General features: G+C 41.9%; 1 protein-coding gene across 2 annotated transcripts in view; it reads left to right on the plus strand.

Moving 5' to 3' along the window:
• WDFY4 (WDFY family member 4) overlaps window positions 1-21,846 on the plus strand; it is a 250,451-nt gene that overhangs the window by 63,829 nt on the left and 164,776 nt on the right. For both annotated transcript variants that reach the window (XM_081267492.1, XM_081267493.1), the window contains exons 15-26: window positions 299-524; window positions 929-1,005; window positions 1,272-1,493; window positions 2,634-2,812; window positions 5,617-5,848; window positions 6,952-7,097; window positions 8,070-8,181; window positions 8,844-9,034; window positions 11,182-11,334; window positions 17,212-17,285; window positions 19,120-19,281; window positions 19,855-19,946. In XM_081267492.1, the coding sequence (XP_081123618.1) occupies window positions 299-524; window positions 929-1,005; window positions 1,272-1,493; window positions 2,634-2,812; window positions 5,617-5,848; window positions 6,952-7,097; window positions 8,070-8,181; window positions 8,844-9,034; window positions 11,182-11,334; window positions 17,212-17,285; window positions 19,120-19,281; window positions 19,855-19,946 (1,866 nt within the window). The remainder of the gene's footprint in view (window positions 1-298; window positions 525-928; window positions 1,006-1,271; window positions 1,494-2,633; window positions 2,813-5,616; window positions 5,849-6,951; window positions 7,098-8,069; window positions 8,182-8,843; window positions 9,035-11,181; window positions 11,335-17,211; window positions 17,286-19,119; window positions 19,282-19,854; window positions 19,947-21,846) is intronic.

The following is a 21,846-nucleotide window of genomic DNA, read 5'->3' on the forward strand; positions in this document are numbered from 1 at the left end:
CCAGTAGGCAGACAAGCCATAGATAGCAGCAGAAAGTGATGCTTGGAAAGGGGAAGGAAGCATGCTGGAATGAAAGAGAAATTTCTGGAGGAACAGAGGAAAAGATTATTTCCACCTTTTGATATTATCAAAATCAGCAGAGCTCATGCTGAAGGGTCAAGAGATCCACCGTCAATTGTGTTTAGTGTTTGGAGACTGCATGATGCTCTGTTAGTGGAGATACTTCAGGGATATTTCCAAAACAGGGGTGAAAATGCATTGGGCAAGGACATATCTTTTCTTTTGTTTTCTTTCTTAGGGTTACAGGCAGCAGATCTGGGCATGGTTGAGGGACCTGCAGAAGCCAGTTCAAATTCTGGAGTGGCTCAGTCCCTCAGGTCCTCAGAGGCATCCCAGGATTCAACCACAGCCCTTCAAACCGCACTGAGCCTCATCTCCATGACCTCCCCACGCAACCTGCAGCCTCAGAGGGCTGCTCTAGCACCATCATTTGTGGAATTTGACATGTCTGTAGAAGGTTATGGGTATGGACAACTCTCATTATTAACATCCCTGTGCCTCTGATGAGTTAAAACATTGATTATAAAATTATAGCTCCCATAAGTTTTTACCGCCCAAGCAGAGCAAAGTGTCTAGGTTATGAGCCCTCTCTGCTCAGTGGCTTTTCAGGGGCAGTATCACCAGCCGTGGAGGATCACAGCCCTCTCCTTTCCTGGTGTGGCTACCTTCTGGAATCTCCTCCCATCCTCTCCAGCCTCTGTGGGGGATCGTAATAGCACCAACTGCTTTCTATCCTTTCATGGTGTAAGAGTGGGTGAAGCTCCTACTGGAGGACCAGAGAGAGGAGATGTCATGGCCCCAACTAGCTGACTTCAGGCAAGAGGGTGTCTTTGCAGTCCAGTGATCTGAGATTCTTTTTTGTTTCCAGCTGTTTGTTTATTCCAACCCTGTCTACAGTTATGGGCATCAACACCGAGTATTCTGTCTCTGGAGGGATTGGGACAGGTAGGTATTTCCCAGGTGGTTTAGTTCTCCACCTGACCCCAAGAATAGGTCCTCAAGTATTACTTATTTCCTGTGAGCATCTACTTCCTACCATAAATAATGAGACAAAACATCCTCTGCTTTGTGGAGTTGAAATGAAGTTGGCATGAGTTAGGTCAGGCACAGTGCTGGCACTTAGTGTGGCTGTCAACTCAGAGCCCCAGTGGATCTAAATTTGTTTCCTCAGCAGGACAAACAGTGAGGCTATGCTTATGTTCTTATTCCAGGTGCTGCCAGATCATTCCCTCCACCAGGGGGTCTGACCTTCTCCTGCTGGTTCCTGATCAGCAGGCAGGCTGCTATCACTGAGGGCCACCCTCTGCGCTTCCTAACCTTGGTGCGCCACCTGGCCAGGACCGAGCAGCCCTTTGTCTGCTTCTCCGTCAGCCTCTGCCCAGATGACCTATCCTTGGTTGTGTCCACAGAAGAGAAAGAATTCCAGCCCCTGGGTAAGACATTGGGATGCTATACTGGTGTCTCCTATACTTGGTTGAAATGAAACTGAATTAGAAGCTCTTGATAAGGGCATGTTTAGAAACCTGGCAACCTCTTGTTTCTCCTCATCTTTTACAGTTGCTTCCTTGGGTTCCACATCTGGTGAAAGGTCTAAACAAATATTTGTTGAGTGCCACTGTGGTCTGGGCTCTGGAGTTGTAACTGTCAGGCAGACAAGACTCTATACCTTAGTGTGATTTCAGAGGTTATGCTCAGTAGCTTTCCAGAAACATAGCTCACCACTGGCAGAGTGGTCATGGATGGATCTTGGGGAATTGCCTCATTGGAACAAAGACTGATTCATCTCCTGTACAAGGTTTGCAAGGAATACACACAACTTAGCTGCAGCTAAAGCAAACTTAGACATTCCACAAATGTTCAGCCCAAAATACAGAGGGCTGGCCAGTGTTTGGTGGGCAGGCTGGTGGCCCTAGGGACCCAGGAGCCTGATCATCCCTCAGTAGTGCTGGTGGCTGCTCCTTTGGAGTTCTGTCTTTTGGAGTTCAGCCTTGTTCTCCAAGCCCACCTGCCTGAGATGGACAAACCCAATATATCTCTGCCACATGTTCCTCTTTTGTGTTCTGAGTCAGTGTTTCTAGTGAAATATGTGGAAGGCTTAGAGAGAATGGTTGATATCCTCAGCTCACAGCAAGACTTCCTTTGCCCCATCCCTGTCAGGACTTTTACCTGCACATGGCCACTATCATGGAGGCAGTCTAATGTAGCTAGACCCTGGCCGGAACATGACTCCTGTGTTTAAATATTGACTGTATGACCTTGGGCTAATTACTTAAGCTTTCTTTGCTTCAGAATGGTAAAATGGGAACAATAATATTGCCTATCTTGAAGAGTTGTTTGTGAAAATTAATGAGCTAATAGTCATAATGGTGCTTAGACCAGTCTGGCACAGTTAGAGCTCAAGGACTGATGGCTGTTGCTGCTGCTAATGTAATTTTTTATGAGAAGAAGGGTAGGTTATGTCTATCCCAGGCACAAGGCCCACATGGGTTGACCAGGGACATCCCTCTCCACCACTACTGGGTTACTGCAGCATGATGCCAAATGCAAGGTCTAGTGATTGTGTTCTCTTCTAGACATCATGGAACCCGAGGATGAGTCTGAGCCCTCTGCAGGATGCCAACTTCAGGTCAGATGTGGCCAGCTGCTGGCTTGTGGTCAATGGCATCACCTGGCTGTGGTTGTCACCAAGGAAATGAAAAGGAATTGTATCGTTTCCACCTATCTAGATGGACAGGTCATTGGTTCAGCCAAGGTGAGATGGTTTCCCAAATCACTAGTTACCCCATGGCCATGCCTTCTGATCCCACTACTTGGAGTGGTTTGGGTTCAGTTCAATGTTTTCTTTCAAGCAGGTTTGATATCTAATGAAAACCCCCTTGCTTTCCAAGATACTGACTTTGAGCTCAGGTGTGAAAAGGATATCTTAAAAAAGTTGACTGAATAATAAGACACTATAAGTCTCTGAAATGCACAAAGCAAAGCTTCTCACATTTTTTTTTATTTATTTTTTTATTGATTATTTAAAGCATTACATAGTTCATGATATATCATCTTTCATACATTTGACTCAAATTGTGTTTTGAACTCCCATTTTCACCCCAAATACAGATTGCAGAATCACATCTGTTACATATTCACATTTTTACATAATGCCATATTAGTGACTGTTGTATTCTGCTACCTTTCCTATCCCCTACTATCCCCCCTCCCCTCCCCTCCCCTCCCATCTTCCCTCTCTACCTCCCCTGCTGTTGTTCAATTCTCTCCCTCTTTTTCCTTCCCCCTTGTCCCTCATAACCTCTTATAATTTTATGTATCATTGAAGGTCTCCTACCATTTCCATGTGCTTTCCCTTCTCTCCCCGTTTCTCTCCCCCCATTCGTCTTTGTTTACTGTAGTCTTTTCCTCATGCTCTTCCTTCCTGTTCTGTTCTTAGTTGTTCTCATTATATCAAAGCAGACATTTGGCATTTGTTTTTTAGGGCTTGGCTAGCTTCACTTAGCATAATCTGTTCTAATGCCATCCATTTCCCTGCAAATTCTATGATTTTGTCATTTCTTAGTGCTGCATAATACTCCATTGTGTATATATGCCACATTTTTTTTATCCATTCATCTATTGAGGGGCATCTAGGTTGGTTCCACAGTCTAGCTATTGTGAATTGTGCCGCTATAATCATTGATGCAGCCGTATCCCTATAGAGCGCTCTTTTAAGGTCCTCAGGGAATAGTCCGAGAAGGGCGATAGGAGGTCTGAGCAGAGCTGACTTCTAAGAACTTCCTGATGAGGCCAGTGCTACTGTGTGCCATTCTTAGGAACAAGATGCAAACACGGCTTACCTGATTTAGAACAAGAATGACAAGAAGGGTAGCAGAAAGTGAATGAGTAGTTGGAAGAAACTTCTCATCATCCTGATTCAGAGATATCAATGTATAATATAAGGGAGGGCAAGGAGTCGGAAGACATGCTTTATCCAGCAACCCCTGTCAGAGGTCCTTGAGGAAGCATACAAAACAGGGGAGGGAAGGTACAACTCAATTTCCACTCAGGTTTCAGAGACAAGTATCTGACCAAGGCTGTATCCTAGATTCACCTGGACAGTTTTTTTTTTAAGTTTTCTTGCACAAGTAGTATACTAGATAGATCAATAACATTAGAAAAGCTGTGGGTCAGGAAATCTGACAATTCAATAGAGCTTTCAATTTTTCCTGGGTGATTCTAATATTTAGCTAGAATGGAGAACCTTAGAGTTACATGTTTCTCAATTTGAACTGAACTGACATTTGGGAATGATAATTCTTTGTTGCAGGGGCCTATTCTGTGTGTTTTAGAATGTTTAGCCAAACATTATAGCATTCCCTCCTTCATCTCATGACACTGAATTGTGACTACCAAAAATTTCTCCAGATATTACCAGTGTCCCCAAGGGGGCAAAGTTTGTCCCAGGCTAAGAAACAATGGGTTAGAACCATGTAAATTCTGTAGGACACTGACAAATGAAGTTGATGCTTTTTTAAAAAAAATTGTTTTTATCAAAAAGACAGTGGTAACTAGAAAGATTTTAGAAGGCTCATAAGAAAAACAGATCCTTCAAAACATAAAGTTAACCTTTTCTTCAGTGATTGATTATATTAGTTTACCCTCTTCCTTCTTTCTTCCCTTCTTTCCTTCCTTCCTCTTCCTTATTTTCTTCCCTCCCTCAATAAGTATGTACTCCCTCATAAGGAGCTATGTCCCACACACCAAGTATGCATTAGAATTAGCTTGGCTATGTCTTCAAAAAATCTTGACAGGAATTTAGTCTACAAATTTTGACAGGAATTGCATTATACCTATAGATCAGTTTCAGGGGAATGACAACTACAGTGTAGTGAGTGTTCCTGTCCATGAATATGGTATGTCTCTCCATTTAGATAGTTTTAAAATTTTTCTGTTGTTATCATTTGGAATGTTCAGTATACAGATTCTATACATGTTTTGTTAAGTAGATCATTTTCTCTTGAACAATTATAAATGGTATTGTTTTGAAATTGTATCTCTGCTTGTTCACTGTTAGTGTATAGACATGCAGTTGATTTTTGTATCCTGTGACCTTGATGACCTCACTTATTTGTTCTGGGAGATTTTTAAAAAGATTCCTTGGAAATTTTTACAAGTTCATGTCATCTACAAATAGAGACAATATTATGTCTTTTTTAAAAAAGTTATATGACTGTAGTTATTGTTGGTACATAAAATCTTATTAATGTGCCAATAATGGACACTTAAATTCTTAGTGGAATGACTGGGCTAAAAGGGATGGACTTTTGTCTCTCTTTGTGCTTCTTATCAAATCTGTTTCCAAAGGCAGAATCAATATTTTACTCCAGTCTGTATTTTATAAGTTGTTTTACTGCATGCTTCTTAGATTTGATGGTCATCTTTCTAATTTTTGAAATTCAATAAAATTTTATTTTGACTTGTGAATAAGGTTCATCATGTTATAGTGCTACAATTTTATTAGGTTAATTCTAAGATTAGCACTACTTACTTCCTTCATCCTTTATCTTTAAACAGATGTTGTACATTCAGGCCTTACCAGGACCTTTCCTTTCAATGGATCCATCTTCATTTGTGGATGTCTATGGGTATATTGCAACCCCTCGGATTTGGAAACAAAAATCATCATTAATCTGGCGTCTTGGTCCTTCATATCTTTTTGAAGAAGCCATATCACCAGAAATTCTGGAAGTTATTATCAAGCTTGGCCCAAGATACTGTGGTAACTTCCAAGCTGTGCATGATCAAGGTATGAGTGTTTTGATTTATAATGCCTTTGCTGATATTAGTTTTTAAATGGACATCCAGTTATTTATAGCATATTTATAAATGATAAACTCAGCACAGGTTAATCATTAAGGAAGACCTTTATAATTGGATCATTACATATTTACAACCCAAAAGAAAATGTCACAGAAAAGGAAATGACAATATCCTTTAGATTTCAACTCCAAAGCACCTAATGGAGGTGGGTGGGTGGGTAATACCAGCAGTGAAGAAAGAGAGAAGAGAATGAGGTAAATAAGTTACATTCCTTTTAATGAAGGAGCTTTTTAACTAAAGCATACTGTTGTCTTCAATTATTAAACAGGCAGACAGAACATCCACATTTTCATTATTGATTGTTGGCTGTTCAAGCAGGGAACATTTCTCTCTGTGCTCTGTCAAGTCAAGGGGGTCAGTTCCCATCTGGGAAGAATGATAAATGCATCTCTGTAGGAAGGCCTTGTGCATGGCGAAGGACGATTGAGTGCTCTTGAGTGTTTCTGTCTCCAGGCCCACATCTTGTTTGAACTTCATTTCCTGAGGCAAATGGCATTGGCCTGAGCAATGGAACTAGGTAGGGTCTAGAGCCAAAGTTTCACTGACTCTGTGTTCACACCATACTTCTCTAGTAGCACATTGGCTCTCGTTAACTTGGGGACCAGTGTGCTAATTGCTAGTGTGATGTTCAACACAGCCATGCAACCCATTGAAAATTTTAGGCTTTCAAGCCCAGCTTATTTTCCTTTGTTTCTAAGTCAGATTTCTCATCACTTAGAAGTTTGGTTTTGGGGAAGCAACATTAGCTTGATATCTATTTTAAGCTCCGGTAATTTCACACCTGGTATATCTCTGTTTTATAGAAGCATCAATCTTGGGAGATTTCTCTAGAGTTTTTGTGTTAGAGAAACACAGGTAGTCACAAAACACATGACATACAAACATACAACTTGAATAGACAATGTAATAACATTAAAAAAATTCTCTCAATGATGACTTTGCTGTGTGGCAGTAGCTATTTAATCACTGAGAACTAATTTCCTTCTTTGTAAAAGAAGACTAGACCTGATTAAAGATGTGTTGCTATAGGAGGAGACCCAGAGGGTCAAGCCACACCCCTTGTTGCAGAGGAAAAGGTTTCCTTTGGTCTTCATGTAACCAGCTCCTCCATCACCACTGTAGCAGACATCAGAAATGCCTACAATGAGGTGGATAGTCGCCTGATCGCCAAAGAGGTGCACCTTCTAACTTCCCTTGCTGCTCTCTGTTGGAATCTTGATCTCATGACTGCTTCAGCTTCCAGTGCTTAAGCAAACTGTCGTGTGTAGGATAGATAAATGCATACACACTATCATTTAATTTGTTAAAACAACCTATGCTTCTCCACCCATTAGCCTCCCCAGGACTAAACCTTCTGTTTATAATTGCTCATAGAAGAAAGTGTGTGGTATTCCTGGTACATCAAGAACAAATGGACTTTATTCTATATTGTTGTGACAGAGAGAATACTGCTGACCCATCAGCACACCAGAATTGCTTTGAGTTGCTGTAACTTAAAAAACAAAAAACAAAACAAAACAAAAAATAAACTTTCAATAGATAATGAGCAAACACATGTAAATGAGAATACCATTGATTTACTTCCTCCCAATTCCTGCATAAAAATCTCTTGCTTTTAAAGCTGATAAATTTTGACTGATTTGTTTGTATTCTCTTCACTATCATGGTCAGAGCAGGAGGTGGAGTCAGGAGCTATGTCCCACACACCAAAGCTGTGCCTTACCACACAATATATTTTCTGATGATGGAGGCCAGGATTTCTACCTTCCTGTCCCTCTGGAATCCTAGAAGTTGGGCTTTTCAGAGCCTGGAAAATCCCCGACAGGGAAAGAGACAGCTTTGCCTTGGTAGTTCTGTTTCAACTTGGGTCATCCCTATCTTCATGAACTCTTCACTGTGAGTGTGTGGGTTGTCACAGATTCTATAACTGAAGCTGCTTATGTACAGTTAAGCCGCAGCCTGGGAGCAGGGACACAAACTTTGGCTTCAGTTCCCCAACACTATTTCAAGTATTATTCTTCCACTATCATTGCTTATGAAGCACAGCACTGGGCCAGACCTTGGGGTGCCTGTACTCTGGGAGCTCACAAATGACATTCCTTCTCTTCCAGGAGTTTCTTAGGATTAATTGTTGCCAATTTCTCTAGATGAACATTTCATCCCGTGACAATGCCATGCCTGTGTTCTTGCTGAGAAATTGTGCTGGACACCTCTCAGGTTCTCTTCGGACCCTTGGAGCTGTTGCTGTGGGCCAATTAGGTAGGTCAGGCAGTGAACCTTTACTTTTCTTTAAGAAGAAGGATAATGCACTCTAGAATTGTGGAGGCTCAGTCAGGATGGAACATACTAGTGAGAGCCAGAGTTGGAAATAAACCCAGTCAGAGAGTTGGCTGCCCAGATTGAAGAGAAATCCATTCACCTTGTGCATCTGACATTGGTAGTGAGCCCAGCTAGTTCCCTGGCTGCACAACAGGAGCCTACAGGAGTACATTGGGCCCTGTGTGCAGGGGCAGTGTTGTGGTTGTGGGGTAGAAGCAAAGCAGCAAGCTGGTGTGAGGATGCAGCCCAGCAAGATTCAGAGGGCAGGCAAGAGCCAAAGGTTCTCACAACCAAGAAACTGAGTCACAGGGGCCATGTGGCTCATCTGGCACTCTGGACTTAAGGCACATGGTGCCAAACTGAGAACCTCTGGAAGTGTCAGCCTTCTAATGATACAAACAGGCCTTTGCAGAGGATCCCTTAGCTGCCCAAGACTTCCAGAGTCTCTGTCTTTCCTCCCACCCTGTCCTGATGCATGGGTCCCTCTGGCTGTGCATGGCCAGAGGCACAGGCAGCTCCTTCACTCTTGCACACTACTGGGGGATTCTGCATTATAGTACAGCTATAAAGTTCTAATGAGATGTCCCCTTTGTCCTGCACAGGAGTGAGGGTGTTTCACTCTAGCCCTGCTGCCTGCAGCCTGGACTTCATTGGCGGACCCACCATTCTCTTGGGCCTTATCTCCTTAGCGAAGGATGACCACACCATGTATGCAGCTGTGAAAGTCCTGCACTCAGTCCTGACCAGTAACACCATGTGTGATCGCCTGATGCAGCACATCTGTGGCTACCAGGTAATCCCGTCCTCCCGAATGAGCCTGGGACTTCCCTGAAAGCTGACATCTCTAAGCAGCAGGGACAAGCTTTATGTGACCAATGACATTCCCTCCATGGTGATTTCTGGAAAAGGATGGCCTTTTAAAAGTCTACTGGGTTCTGAGACCTGCAGAGGAACACCAGGTGACAGCCAGCCTGAGATATGCTGTTTGAGCTAGGGATGTTCATCTAGGGATGCTCACCTAGCTGCAGCTTCTGGCACTTTCCGTGACAAAATCCAGAATCATCTATGGTCTTTGCCTTCAGCAAAATGGCTATGAGCTCAGGCCACAAAGCCAAATTGCTGAGGTTGAAATCCTCATCCTCTTTCTCATTATTTAACTTGGAAGAATAATTATCCTCTCTGCCTTGGTTTTCCCTTCTGTAAGGTAAGGACCTCTTGCATCAGAAGTCAGTGAGGATTTGATAGCGCTAAAGAAATGTTAGCTACTTGAACTCATAATCTCTTTGTGCCTCAGTTCCTTTATGTGTAAAATGGGAATATGTTTGTGATGATTAACATACAGGTCAATATGTTAAGAGTGTAGAGAGTGCCCACACAGAAGAAGTGCTATGGTCCCATGCAGGGTATATTTTTATGGTTACTGCTATTTACAGTTGATAAGGCCAAATGAGACGGAAGCACTGTCATCAGTAACTTCCTGCATGGTTGGGAGGCGGTTATGAGAGAAACCTCAGGAAATAAGACTAGGGAAACACAGACATAGGCTTTTTCTCAAGCAACTGGCAGCTATTTTAATTAGTTTTTGTTTCTTTTGGTACGAGGGATTAAACTCAGTGACACTTTACTACCTAGGCACATCCCCAGTCCCTTTTTATATTTTATTTAGAGAGAGGGCCAGGCTAAATTACTGAGGCCGGCTTTGAATTGGTGATCCTTATGCTTCAGCCTCTTGGGCTGCTGGGATTACAGGTTTGTACCAGCACACCTGGCTCCATTCAATGTATTTTTTATCTCAGATATTATCATCATTTCCAAAATTTTGTCTGGGCTTGTAAAACTTTTTTGTGCTTCATTTACCTTTTCTGTGTACTTTATTTTGGTTTCTTTTTTTGATACTGCAAGTTGAACTGAGGGTTGCTTAATTACTGAGCCATGTCCCTAGCCCTTTTTATTTTTTTATTTTGAAAAAGGGTCTCACTAAGTTGCTTAGGGCCTCATGCCTCACTAAGTGACTGAGGCAAGTCTTGAACTTGGAATCCTCCTTCCTCATCTTCCCAAGCTGCTGGGATTATAGGCATGCAGCACTATACCTGGCCCTAATTGGGTTTGGATAAGGGAGGAAAGAGTGATTAGATTACAGATATGTCAAAACAGTGACCAAAACAGTTTGAAAGATATTGCCTATTTGCTTATAACAAGTAAGGCTTCCCAAGGGCATACTGATAGAGGTGACAGGTATGTCTGGGAGAGATAGACTATGTAAGATCAGAGAGAGAATTGAGTGTGCTTGAGATGAACTGAGAATCCTGACAATATGGATGACCAGTGGATGGCCCAGTAGCCTGTGTTTTGTAACCAAGGTCCACAGGGCTGTGAGGGTTGGTGAGATGCATCTCCCTAGGCTCTGAGATGGGTTTAGTTACTGAGTGCATTGCTGGGTTCCCAGTGCCTCCATCCTGGAATGGATGCTTGCACCTTGCTGGCTTTCTAGTACAGCAAAATGACATCTGGAGGCTGAAGCAAGGCTGGGTGTAACTGGCCTCGTAGGCAGGAGGCGGATTGTTGCCTCAGTGTCTGTGGGATGGTTATGCATGTAAAGGATCCAGCAACAGAAAACAAGAAAGAGCACTGAGAAACCAAGGAGGAAACCAGGAGAGAGTGGCATTTGGGGAACACAAGGGAAGAGAATCAGGGAGAAGCTGGAGTCTCAGAGAAAGACCAAGTCACATGAATACTGTAAAGTGGACACTGACAAGGATGTGGCCAAAGAAGTTGGTGTGGATTTTTCTTCTGAGATGATGGGGATGAAGGATGGTAGCTTCAGAGAGCAGGGTTCACCCACAGCACTGACCCAAGGTGCCAGCAGGAACAAGCAGTTGCAAGAAAAGGAGATCCCGCCATGTGATCATGAGGACCCACTTTGTGTTCCAATGTTTTCAGATAATGGCATTTCTCCTGCGGAAGAAGACTTCTCTCCTAAACCATCGAATTTTTCAGTTGATCCTCTCAGTTGCTGGTACAGCCGAGCTGGGCTTCAGGTCATCTGCCATCACCAACATAGGTGTCTTCCAGCATATTCTCTGCAATTTTGAGGTAAATTAGAGCCTGGTTCTTAGTCATTCAGGAGTGAGTGTGTGTGTGTGTGTGTGTGTGTGTGTGTGTGTGTGTGTGATGATAAAATATAAGAAAGTCTGGTGTTTGCTCTAAGCCCTGCAGGTCTGATTGCTCCATAGTCATGGCAGCACTAGGAGGGAAAACCACAACAGTTTTGGAGCTCAGAGGCCCTGGTTTATAGTTAAATCCTACAACCTATGGGCTGTGTGACCTTGGGCAAATTTTCTAACCTCTCTGAGTCCCATTCTTCTTAAGTGTGCCATGGAGACCATTATCTCTTCCCCTCAGGTGTCGTGGAGGGTTAAAAGCAGATAGTACTTAGGAAAGGATTTGAAAACTGTAAAGTACCATATGCATATGAGGGTTTTAAAAAAATCATACCAATTCCTTTGGATGGTGCTTTGTGGTTTCCCAATGACCTTTTAAGAGAGTGGCCTGAGAGGTGCTGATGGGGACACTTGAAGATAAGTGAGGAAGGTCAAGCTACTTTGGGTGAATCAACCTGTTTGTGCACAGCATTATTTACTGAGTGCCCAGTGGACTCAGGTAATGGCCAGATTCTGGTGACATCACAGGTCCACGACCCAGGCCCTCCTCACTCCCAGATGGGCCCAGGGCATAGTTAAGATAACACTCTGGTGTGCTAGGTTCAGGTCTTGGGCCTCTGGGGAGGGGGAGTGAGAGCAAAATCAGTGCAAGCTTTAGGGATCAGGGGCTCTGGGCTGAGTTTGACAGATTTCAAAGAAGAAAGGCCCTTTCAGGTGGAATGTGTGCTATTTGCAAATACAATGCCATGGGAACAGCCAAGGGGATCTGAAAGCCAGTGACTGCTAGATGCCTGCCAGTTTGCATCAGGTGTGGGCAGGGATGAGGCTGAAGTGGGAGAAGCTGGGAGAAGTGGGAGAAGCTGGGAGAATGTGCTCAAGGCAGGGTGAATGCTTCAACCTACACATGTTGAGATCCATGGGAGTACTTTGAAACTATTCCTTTGTTTATTAAAACAATTAACATATGGGGGCTGGGGATATAGCTCAGTTGGTAGAACGCTTGCCTCACATGCACAAGGCCCTGGGTTCGATCCCCAGCACCATAAATAGATACATAAATAAATAACATATGTAGCCAGGTGTAGGGGTGCATGCCTATATTCCAGACACTCAAGAAGATGAGGCAGGAAGATCCCAAGTTCAAGACTAACCTTAGCAGTTTAGTGAGATCCTAAGTAACTTAGTGAGACCTTGACTCCAAACAAAAAATGAGCTGGGGATGTGGCTCAGAGGTAAAAAATAAATAAAAAACATATGCTTACTAGAGAATACTTTTAAATTACAGAAAATGGGGCAGGGGCATCTCCTATTTTCAAGAACCCATCAACTATTATCAAATTCAATGCATACATTATATTTACCTACATGCACGCGCACGCACACACACACACACACATATAACAAATTTATATAGATAAATATATATAAATAAAATATATATTTTCTATATTATATAAAATCATAGTTATGATTATACTGCAGATATTGAGTTCTGCCTTTTCTCACATAACAAATACATATAAAATTTTTCATTACAAACACATACAAGCCTTGGTCTGATGTCAGAGTAATATTCTCTCATGTATAGAGTTCCTGGCTTCTATTTCTCTATTGCCAAATTCTTAGATTATTCTTATACTTTGTTGTGATAAATGTCATTACACCAGCACTCTTGTACATCTCTTTTCCCTACTTTTAGAAGCATTTCCTTAGAATAAGTTACCAAAGTTGAATGATGAGGATGAAGCCTTTATAAACACTTTAGATTGTTGGTGAGTTTTGCTACATTGCTGATATCTAAGTATCTAAGGATATTAACTGTAGAATGACATGTCAGAGTTTTATTTTATGTATGTTTCTCTGTTGGCAAAAGCCCTGGGGCAGGGAGGTTAGTCAAGAGATGACTGAAGAAATTCAATTGAAAGATTTTGAAACCTAAATGAAACAAAGGCAGTGAGACAAAGATGAGGATCAAGAAGAAATAATAATTCAAATTAGAAGGGACTTAGAGTTGAATGACAGGGTGATGCTATGTGTATAAACATGGTTGAGTTGCCACTGAAAGCAGGGCTGGGAGAGAAATGTGCATATTAGAAAGAAAAAATCATTTTGAAATTAATGAACAGAGCTTTTAGATCAAAAAGTAACAATGACCAACCAAACAAACAAAAATAAAATTCAGAGAAAGGAGGAAGGGAAAAGTAAAGATAAGATTATAAATCAATAAGATAGAAAAGAAAAATATCAAAGGATAAATAGAACAATTACTTGTTTTCATAAAATAGATAAATCTCTGTTAGGATTAATCAAGAGCAGGAGATGTAGCTCAGTGGTAGAGTGCTTGCCTATCATGTGCAAGGCCTTAGATTTAATATCCAGCAAAAAATAAAATAAAAATATAAATATAAAAAGTAAAAGTACTATAAAGGAATGAACAATTACAGAGGTAATTAAAAATAAGAAACTTTGTGCCAGTAAGTTAGGAAACAGCACATTTGAACAATCTCACAGAAAATTCACATTTCCAAAGTTTACTCAAAAGGACATAAAATCCACAAATTATCCTATAATCATCAAATAAATGGAATCATTGGTTTAAATATTCACACATCACATCCAAAGGAAACTCCAGACCCAGGGATCTTGTAGACAAATTCTACCACTCAGGTAATAAGCCATTCTGGAAATAGAACAGATTATACTCTGAATCCATTTCATAGGCTAATCTTAATATCAGAACAACAACAATGAAAAGGATGGTACAGAAATGAAAAAAAAGTACATGCTAAATTAATCATAGCTACAAAAATCATGAATATGATATTAGAAAATAAAGGGGAAGGAGTTTCAGCCTTTGTTTTTGTGTTTTTGTTTTATTCTTTTTAGTTACACATACTATATATTTTATATAAATTCATTTGACATAATTATAAAAGCATGAATATGATTTGCTTCAATTCAGTCCCCAGTACTTCTCCTTTCTCTGCTCTCCTTCCTCCCCTGTTCCCTTCTGTCTACTCTACTGATCTTTCTGCTTTATACTCACAGATTCTTTTTTTTTTATTAGTGCTTTGTGGATGTACATGATGGTGAGATTTGCTGTGGTATGTTTATATATGTACATAGGAAAGTTAGGTCAGCTCCATTCCACTGTTCTTCCCTTCTCCTGTACTTCCTCACTTACTCTCAATCCCCTTCCTCTACTCCATTGATATTTCCTCTATTTTGATAGAATTTCATGCCCCTCTTTTCTTTCCTTTACGTTTTCCTTGATTTTGAACTAAGATGGAAAGACATTAAGTCTGAATGTAACTTAGAGTGAAGAGGCAGCAAAGGGGGCAGTTAAAACACTAGCAGGAGAAGAAATTGTTGGTAGAACAAGTCCTTAAAGAAGAGGGAGGAGCGTTGGAGATCTCACTCCTCTGTGAGATCTATGGTGACCTGTGTGTAGAAGGGGAAGAACAAGAAATTGAGAAGCAAGGAGGGATAGGAAGTTGAGAGGCAGGGAAGGACAGGAAGTTGTTAAGTGAGGAGGGACAGGAAATTGAGGATATTCAAGTCTTATATTCTGGTTTCTTAAAGAAGGGACAGATCAACTAATTTCTGAGAGTTCTGAGAGTGAGATAGTCTCAGGGATTGGGGAGAGCAAAATCTGACACATTATCTATTTGATATTCAAACAGGTCTAATTCAATATCTCAATGCAATCCTTAGTAGAGGTTATGTGACATAGGCAACAACCAAAATTTTAATTATCCATGTTTCCCCAAACTCAGACATTTAGTATTGTGTACAATGACTTCTAGAAGAGCCAGGCAACATTGGAATGTGTTATTATTATTCTAAGGGCTGGAAGTGAAGTGGAGGACTTGAAACTTCTATAGGAAGGATAAAGGGGCCAGCATTAGTGAATATCACAGGTTCATGTCTTTCTAAGTTCTGCAGCTCCCAACACTGAGGATGACATACTGTTTGCTGAAAGACCAATTTCGTGAATAAATATTTCAAGTATTCAGGGTTCTTAGAGTCCTGCACATGTGTATGTTGGGGGTACCATACTTGGCTGCCTCATCTGTACCCCTATAAGCCATCCCCCAAAGCATTTGTCCTATCTCTGGGAACATTTGGACAGTGACTGTGCTTATGAGGGTTAGAATTCTGTCACACTGCTTTTGGCTTAAGAACAATGTACATATTTTATGTTGTTTTATTTTGCTTTTGGTTTTTTAAATTGGATGGGTTATTATTAAGTGCCCAGTATGTGTCATGTGTGATACTGGGTTCTGGGGATTGGAGAGGGATGGTCCCTGCATTTGCAGACCTCCTGATAAACTTGTATCCATTGGAGCTCTTTTGCATTTCTCTTCAGTAAGAGGACAGAACCATGGGCACCTGCCTGACTTCAAAATATTGATTTTCAACCCTATGGGTCACTGTCTGCCTACAAGGACCCCAGTGCAGCGGCAAGAGAATAAGCTCCTGATCAAAAGGAGCAAGCTTTGAAACCAGTCTTTGTCAACCAGAGACTAAGGGTGACTTAGTGTCTTTGTACCTCACCTCATTTTCCTCTATAAATGAAGATGCAGGGGTTCCTCTTTATCTGCAGTTTTGCTTTAGATAGTTTCAATTACCCATGGTAAACCCAGGCCCAAAAATATTAAATGGAAAATTCCATAAATAAAGAATTCATAAGTTTTACATAATTTTATTAATAGCATATTAGGATAATTATCTTATTTTTTATTTTACTATTATTTATTATTGTTAATCTATTATGCCTGATATATATATATATATATATATATATATATATATATATATATATATATATATATATATTCTGTACTCTCAGCAATTTCAGGCATCCATGGAATGTCTTGGAATGTATCTCCTTGTGGGTAAAAGGCAACTGCTATAATGGTGTTTTAGGACTTTTATGGCATCTCTTGCCTTGAGCTAATGGTATCATTTGTAAGTGTGAGCTTTTTTTATGCTCTTGGATGTATTCTTACAGCTCCATGTATGAACCTTCTATATGCTGGGCCTAATACTGGAATTGTCAGCATTTAAAGATGAAAAATAGTGAAGCTCTCTAAAATGACGTCAAAATGAAATATAAAGGCACACCATTAATTCTTCCACAGAGGGAGAGTAATCAGCTCCATTTTTTTTGCTATGATTGAAGACAATCTGAATGATAAACCTCATCCTCAGAATCTCTGTGCATTTGACATATGTGTCACTCATAATTCTCTTGTGCAGTCTCTGGTTTGGACTTCAGATTTTATTGATGAGGGTGCTGAAGATAGTGTCGCATACCAAGTTCAGTGTGGCTTATTTCATATAGTGTAAAACCTTAAAGGCAAAATCTGGCTTCTAATTCCACTCCTACCACTTGCTGGTGGTAAGTGGAACCTGTCACTCAGCTGGCCTGTCTTAATCTATTTCCTCATCTGTAAAGTGGGAACTCCATAATTTGCCTTGCAAAATTTAGTGTAGTCAAGATGCATCTAGTGTGTGGTCTCATTGGTTGTGGCTCATGACTGGGCAGACATAGGAGATAGGTGTCCTTGGTTGCAATCTAAACTCACATGAAACACCAGGCAGCATTAGAGAAGGGGAGGAGATGAATGCATTTTTAAGCTTTCCTCCAGTGGTAGGGAGGCATTTCCTACCTTCTAGGTACCAGGAGAGCTGTCTGATCATACAGCTAGTAATTCCAAGTGAAGAGACAACATGCCCAGCACCTGTCTGCAAACCCTCTATCACATGCTCTTTGGTTGTAGCATGCATTTGTTTTGCCTTACAGCTCTGGATGAATACTGCAGACAACTTGGAACTTGCCCTCTTTTCTCATCTTGTAGAAATTCTTCAATCACCAAGGTATGCTGGTTTCTGGCAGTTTCAGAGTTAAAACTAACATCTTAATGTCAGGGCAGGATGGCTAGTGGGAGTACTAGAAGGCAGGATGACTAGATTCCTTCCCAGCAGATCATGTGTGTAGAACAGATCTCTCTCCTCTGACAGGTCTCGGGAGAGGAAACTCTGGGGCCTCAGAAGCTTCTGTAGCCTCAGGGGCTAGCACCTAACCAGGGTTTAACAAGTGTGGCCAGCAAAGGAAAACACTTTCATTCCTCATTTTGAATCAGCCCATTCTCCCTCTAACTGATGTCTTCAAGTCAATTTTTGAATTAGGATTTTTTTTTTTTTTTGGTTGCAAGTGGCAGAAATAACAACCCAAACCAAAGGAGGAAGGAAGGGGGGAAAGAGCAAGGAGAGCAGGAAGGGGGAAAGAAAAGCAGTTGAAGAAGGAATTCATTGGCTTGTACAATAAAAAGGGTAGTTGGAACCTAGGCTGGGTGGAACCCCCATGATTTCATCTGATCTCTGTCTCCCACTCTGCCTATGCTTCCCTCTGAGCTGGCTTATTTCTGCAGGCCTTCTCTTTGGCAACCAGGTGGCTGCTAGGCAGCTTCATAGAGCATATCTGGTCTCATTGGACCAACTTGGGTCCCATGGCCTGGCTCAGAGCACAGATGGGAAGGAGTTAGAGAAAAGGGGTTAGAAAGAAGTAGTTCCAAAGTTAGAGTTAAAACTAGCATCTATCTGTCTACTGCTCACCAGGGCTTTGACCAGAATAAGGGAGAAGGGAGACAGCAAAGCCAGCTTATCAACCCCTCTACTTCCTCATGGCCAGACCACCTTAGTGACCATCAGCACCTTTAGTGTTTTTAATGCATTTTAAAACATCTTTTCTCTTGGACTCATTATTATTGAATAACTATTATAAACCCACTACATTTCATACCCCATTCTTACTGCTGGAAAGTTAGAAAAGAATAAGACACAATTCTGTGGAGAAGGAATATGGAAAGACAGGCTGCTCCGGCAGTGACAGGAAAAGAAGAGAAAGTAGCTAGAGCTCAGAGGTGGAGGGATGCACATTATTCTTGTTCAGCCCGTTTGTGTCAATCACACAGAAATGGCATGCTCCTGACTACCCCTGTGTCTCAGGAATGTGGAGCTTGGCAGAATTTAGCATGTTAATACCAAAAAGAAAGTTTAAGAGGAGAAATCCACCAGAATTCACACCCCGCCCCCCATTTTCATTTTCTGTAGCTATACCTGTTGTTTTCTTAGAATCAGCCATTTACCCTGAAAGCTATTTCTTTGGGGGAGTAGAATTTACTGGAAATTGGCTCTGTGATTATCCTAAGGAGGGGGATGTGGATACTTGAATTCTGTCTTTCTTGCCTTTGACTCTCTGTGGCATGTTTATCTACTTTGTGGTTTGGGGTGGGCAGGAAGATCACACACCCAGACAGGCTGCGAAGGGCCCTGTGCTCCTGGTTGTTGGGAAGTGCTCCTCAGTCACATTTATGTCTGCTGTCTTTGTTCTGAGTTTTCTGAGGGTAGCATTAGTTTTCCCTGAGGCTTGGAATTTAAAAGTCAATAATTGGGGTTTGTCTTTGAAGGCGGTTTCCAGGGGTGGGAGTGTGAGGTAGGAGGATGGGAGGCACATACCCCAGCAACTCTGGCACTTGGCAGACGCATACTGGATGGGTGTCTGACGGCATTTTGACAAGTTGCCAAGAGAGCATAGGAGTCAGAGGGCCATGGAACAAGCCTAGTTTGGAAAATTTTTTTAGCAGAAACACAGCAGATTTGGTTCATTACAGTAAAAGCTTTTATTGCCTCTCTCTCCTGGGCTCACCAGGGAAGGACCCAGGAATGCTGAAGTTGCTCACCAGGCACAGCTTATACCTCAGCTTGTCTTCCTTTTCAATGAGCCTCGCCTTGCCCCTTCCAAGATCCCCACCATCATTGCCATTCTGGACTGTCAGCTGAAGAGCCACTTCAGCATCTGCGATGTGCTCAGGTACCTGGCCAAGCTTCCCCGAGGTGAAGGGCAGGGCCCCATACTATTTCACAAGGGAATATAGACCCCTCTGTCTCATCATACTCAACTCAATCTTACTTGGAACCTTCTAGAGGTTTCTGTTTGAGGCTGAGAGGAGAAGAGGAGGGCTTTCTTGATTTAGGGTGAGAGGCAGGTGTCCTCAGCAGGGCTATCTGTCTTCTGCCCCCTGGTATTCAAATGCCCCTGCTCTGCTCAAGAATTTCCATAAGCACAGCCATCCTTAGCAGCTGATGGCCAATGTCTGCCTCCTGCAGAATTCCCAGAGGATGGTCCCCGCTGGTACCACACTCAGCCTTCTCTTTCCTGCTGCCTATCTGATATATTGATCTAGAGGAGTCAGAGTTAACATCTCTGAAGAATCCCGACAAATTCTGGAAGTCTCTGGAAATATTGTATTGATCATAGAATATCACAATTCCCCTCAAACCCTCCCTCGGTCCTTTTGTGGATCACTTAGAAAACACTAATGTGAGATTAGGATACATGCACTGAGCCCCTGTTGAGCTTGTCCTTTTTCCCTGTTGCATAAAGGATTGGGCTGTTTATCGTGTACACCCTCAAGCCTTCATCAGTGAACGAGAGGCAGATCTGCGTGGATGGAGCCCAGGAACTTTCCATGCCTGGTGAGAGGACCTTTCCCAGATGTCTTTGTTCTGAAGGCAGCAGGATAACCTTCACAACGCCTCCAGAGGCACACATTGTGAGGTCATTTTTAAGAGGGAGGGGCTGAGGGAAAGGAAGGGGAAAGTATCTGCAGCTGGGCAGTGATTACAAAGCAGTGGCTCGGGAGGCCAGAGTTTAATGATTAGGACCACCAAATCAATTCCTATCTTCCTGTTTCAAACCCTGGAGTGGCATCTGAGGGCTTCAGGATAGTCGGGTCCCTATAGACCAAAACATGGGATCCTTGGTGCTCTGGCCTCCCTTCTTGGTTGAATCACCTTCAAACCCAGTGCCCTGATAAATCTCAACTCCAGTGCTTGCAGATCCCAGCATGTGCGGGTGTGGCCTCTGTCCTTGCTTTGGATATGCTTTTTTCCTCCAGAAATGCCACGTCCTGCCCACTCCTCCCTGCAACCTCCCCCAATGGATTAGCTGTCCTCCAGTCCCAGCAGGCCAGATTAAGTCACCCACCCTGTGCTTCAAAAACCCCATGGGGTTCTTGAAATGCACAAATTTGTTATTTCTTTCTTTGAGTCCCTCTCTCTCCCTAGATACAGAACAGCAGCCCTATCTTGTTCCCTTTGCCAGGGTGATGTGACAACTGCTTTGTCCCAGATCCTCTAGATCTGGGCTATCCCAGATTGGAGCCTCTAACCACATTTATCCATTAAAAAAATTTTGGGAGGGGGTATTGGGAATTGAACTCAGGGGCACTTGACCACTAAGCCACATCCCCAGCCCTGTTTTGTATTTTATTTAGAGACAGGATCTCATGGAGTTGCTTAGCACCTCACTTTTGCTGAGTCTGGCTTTAAACTCATGATTCTCCTGCCCCAGTCTCCTAAAATGCTGGGATTATAGGCATGTGCCACTGCATCTGTCCCATTTAAATTTAATTTTAAATCAATTAGATTAAATGCAATTAAAAACTCAGTTCCTCACTCTAGCCACATTTCAAGTATTCAGTCACCACACAAGGTCAGTGGTCACTCTATTGGCCAGGGCAAATATCAGACAGTTTAATCATTGTAAAAGATTCTCTGGGAAATCTTTACTCAATTTAGATAAATTATATTACCTTTTATCCTTAGAATAAGCCTCAAAAATGGGAACTATATTCCCATTTTGCAGAGGAAGAAGCTGAGGTCTAATGAGATTAGGAACTTAATCAGAGATTAAGTTCTGATTAATCTATTTTGGATAGATTAATCTCTATTTTGGATGGATCCAAATAGACATCTGATTCTGCTCCTCCAAGCTGTTTCATCATTCCTATCTCTGTGCATGGTTGTAGTATAATAAGTTATTGGCAGGTAGGGAATGAAGGAATAGATAATGGGCGAAGAGTGGGCTTACTTGTTTCAATTCCCTTTTTCTATGAACTTCATTCTGAAACTTGAATCAAGCACATTAAATATTGTTTACCTGTTCTTTGGATTAACAATAGTGACACTTGAGAAGTCAAGTTACTTCTTTCACTGAATCTATGTACCTCTGCTATGGTTCATTTTCTAGTTTTAGTATAACATAGAAGTGCAAAGAAATAGCCTGGAAGTGAATCGAAAGCAGAAATCAAGGGAACAAAGATCATAGTCTTGACCACTTCATTCCCAGTGACTCCCACAATACCAGCACATAGTGGGAGCTCAAGAAATGTTGTAGCTTATGATACACCAAAAAAACAGTTCTACTGAAAGATAAATATTATCTTATCATTTTTAGGATTTTTTTTCTTTTGAGAATAGGTAGCATTAAAGATATCTCTAGTTAAAGGGAACTCTAGGAACATTTCCTGAAATTCTTTATAAGCATTACATTTAAGTTTAGATTTGAATGCCAAAATTTTGAGTCCCATCCGTG

This window comes from Spermophilus citellus (genome assembly GCF_964194105.1).
Source record: "Spermophilus citellus genome assembly, chromosome: 15".
NCBI classification, from domain to species: domain Eukaryota; kingdom Metazoa; phylum Chordata; class Mammalia; order Rodentia; family Sciuridae; genus Spermophilus; species Spermophilus citellus.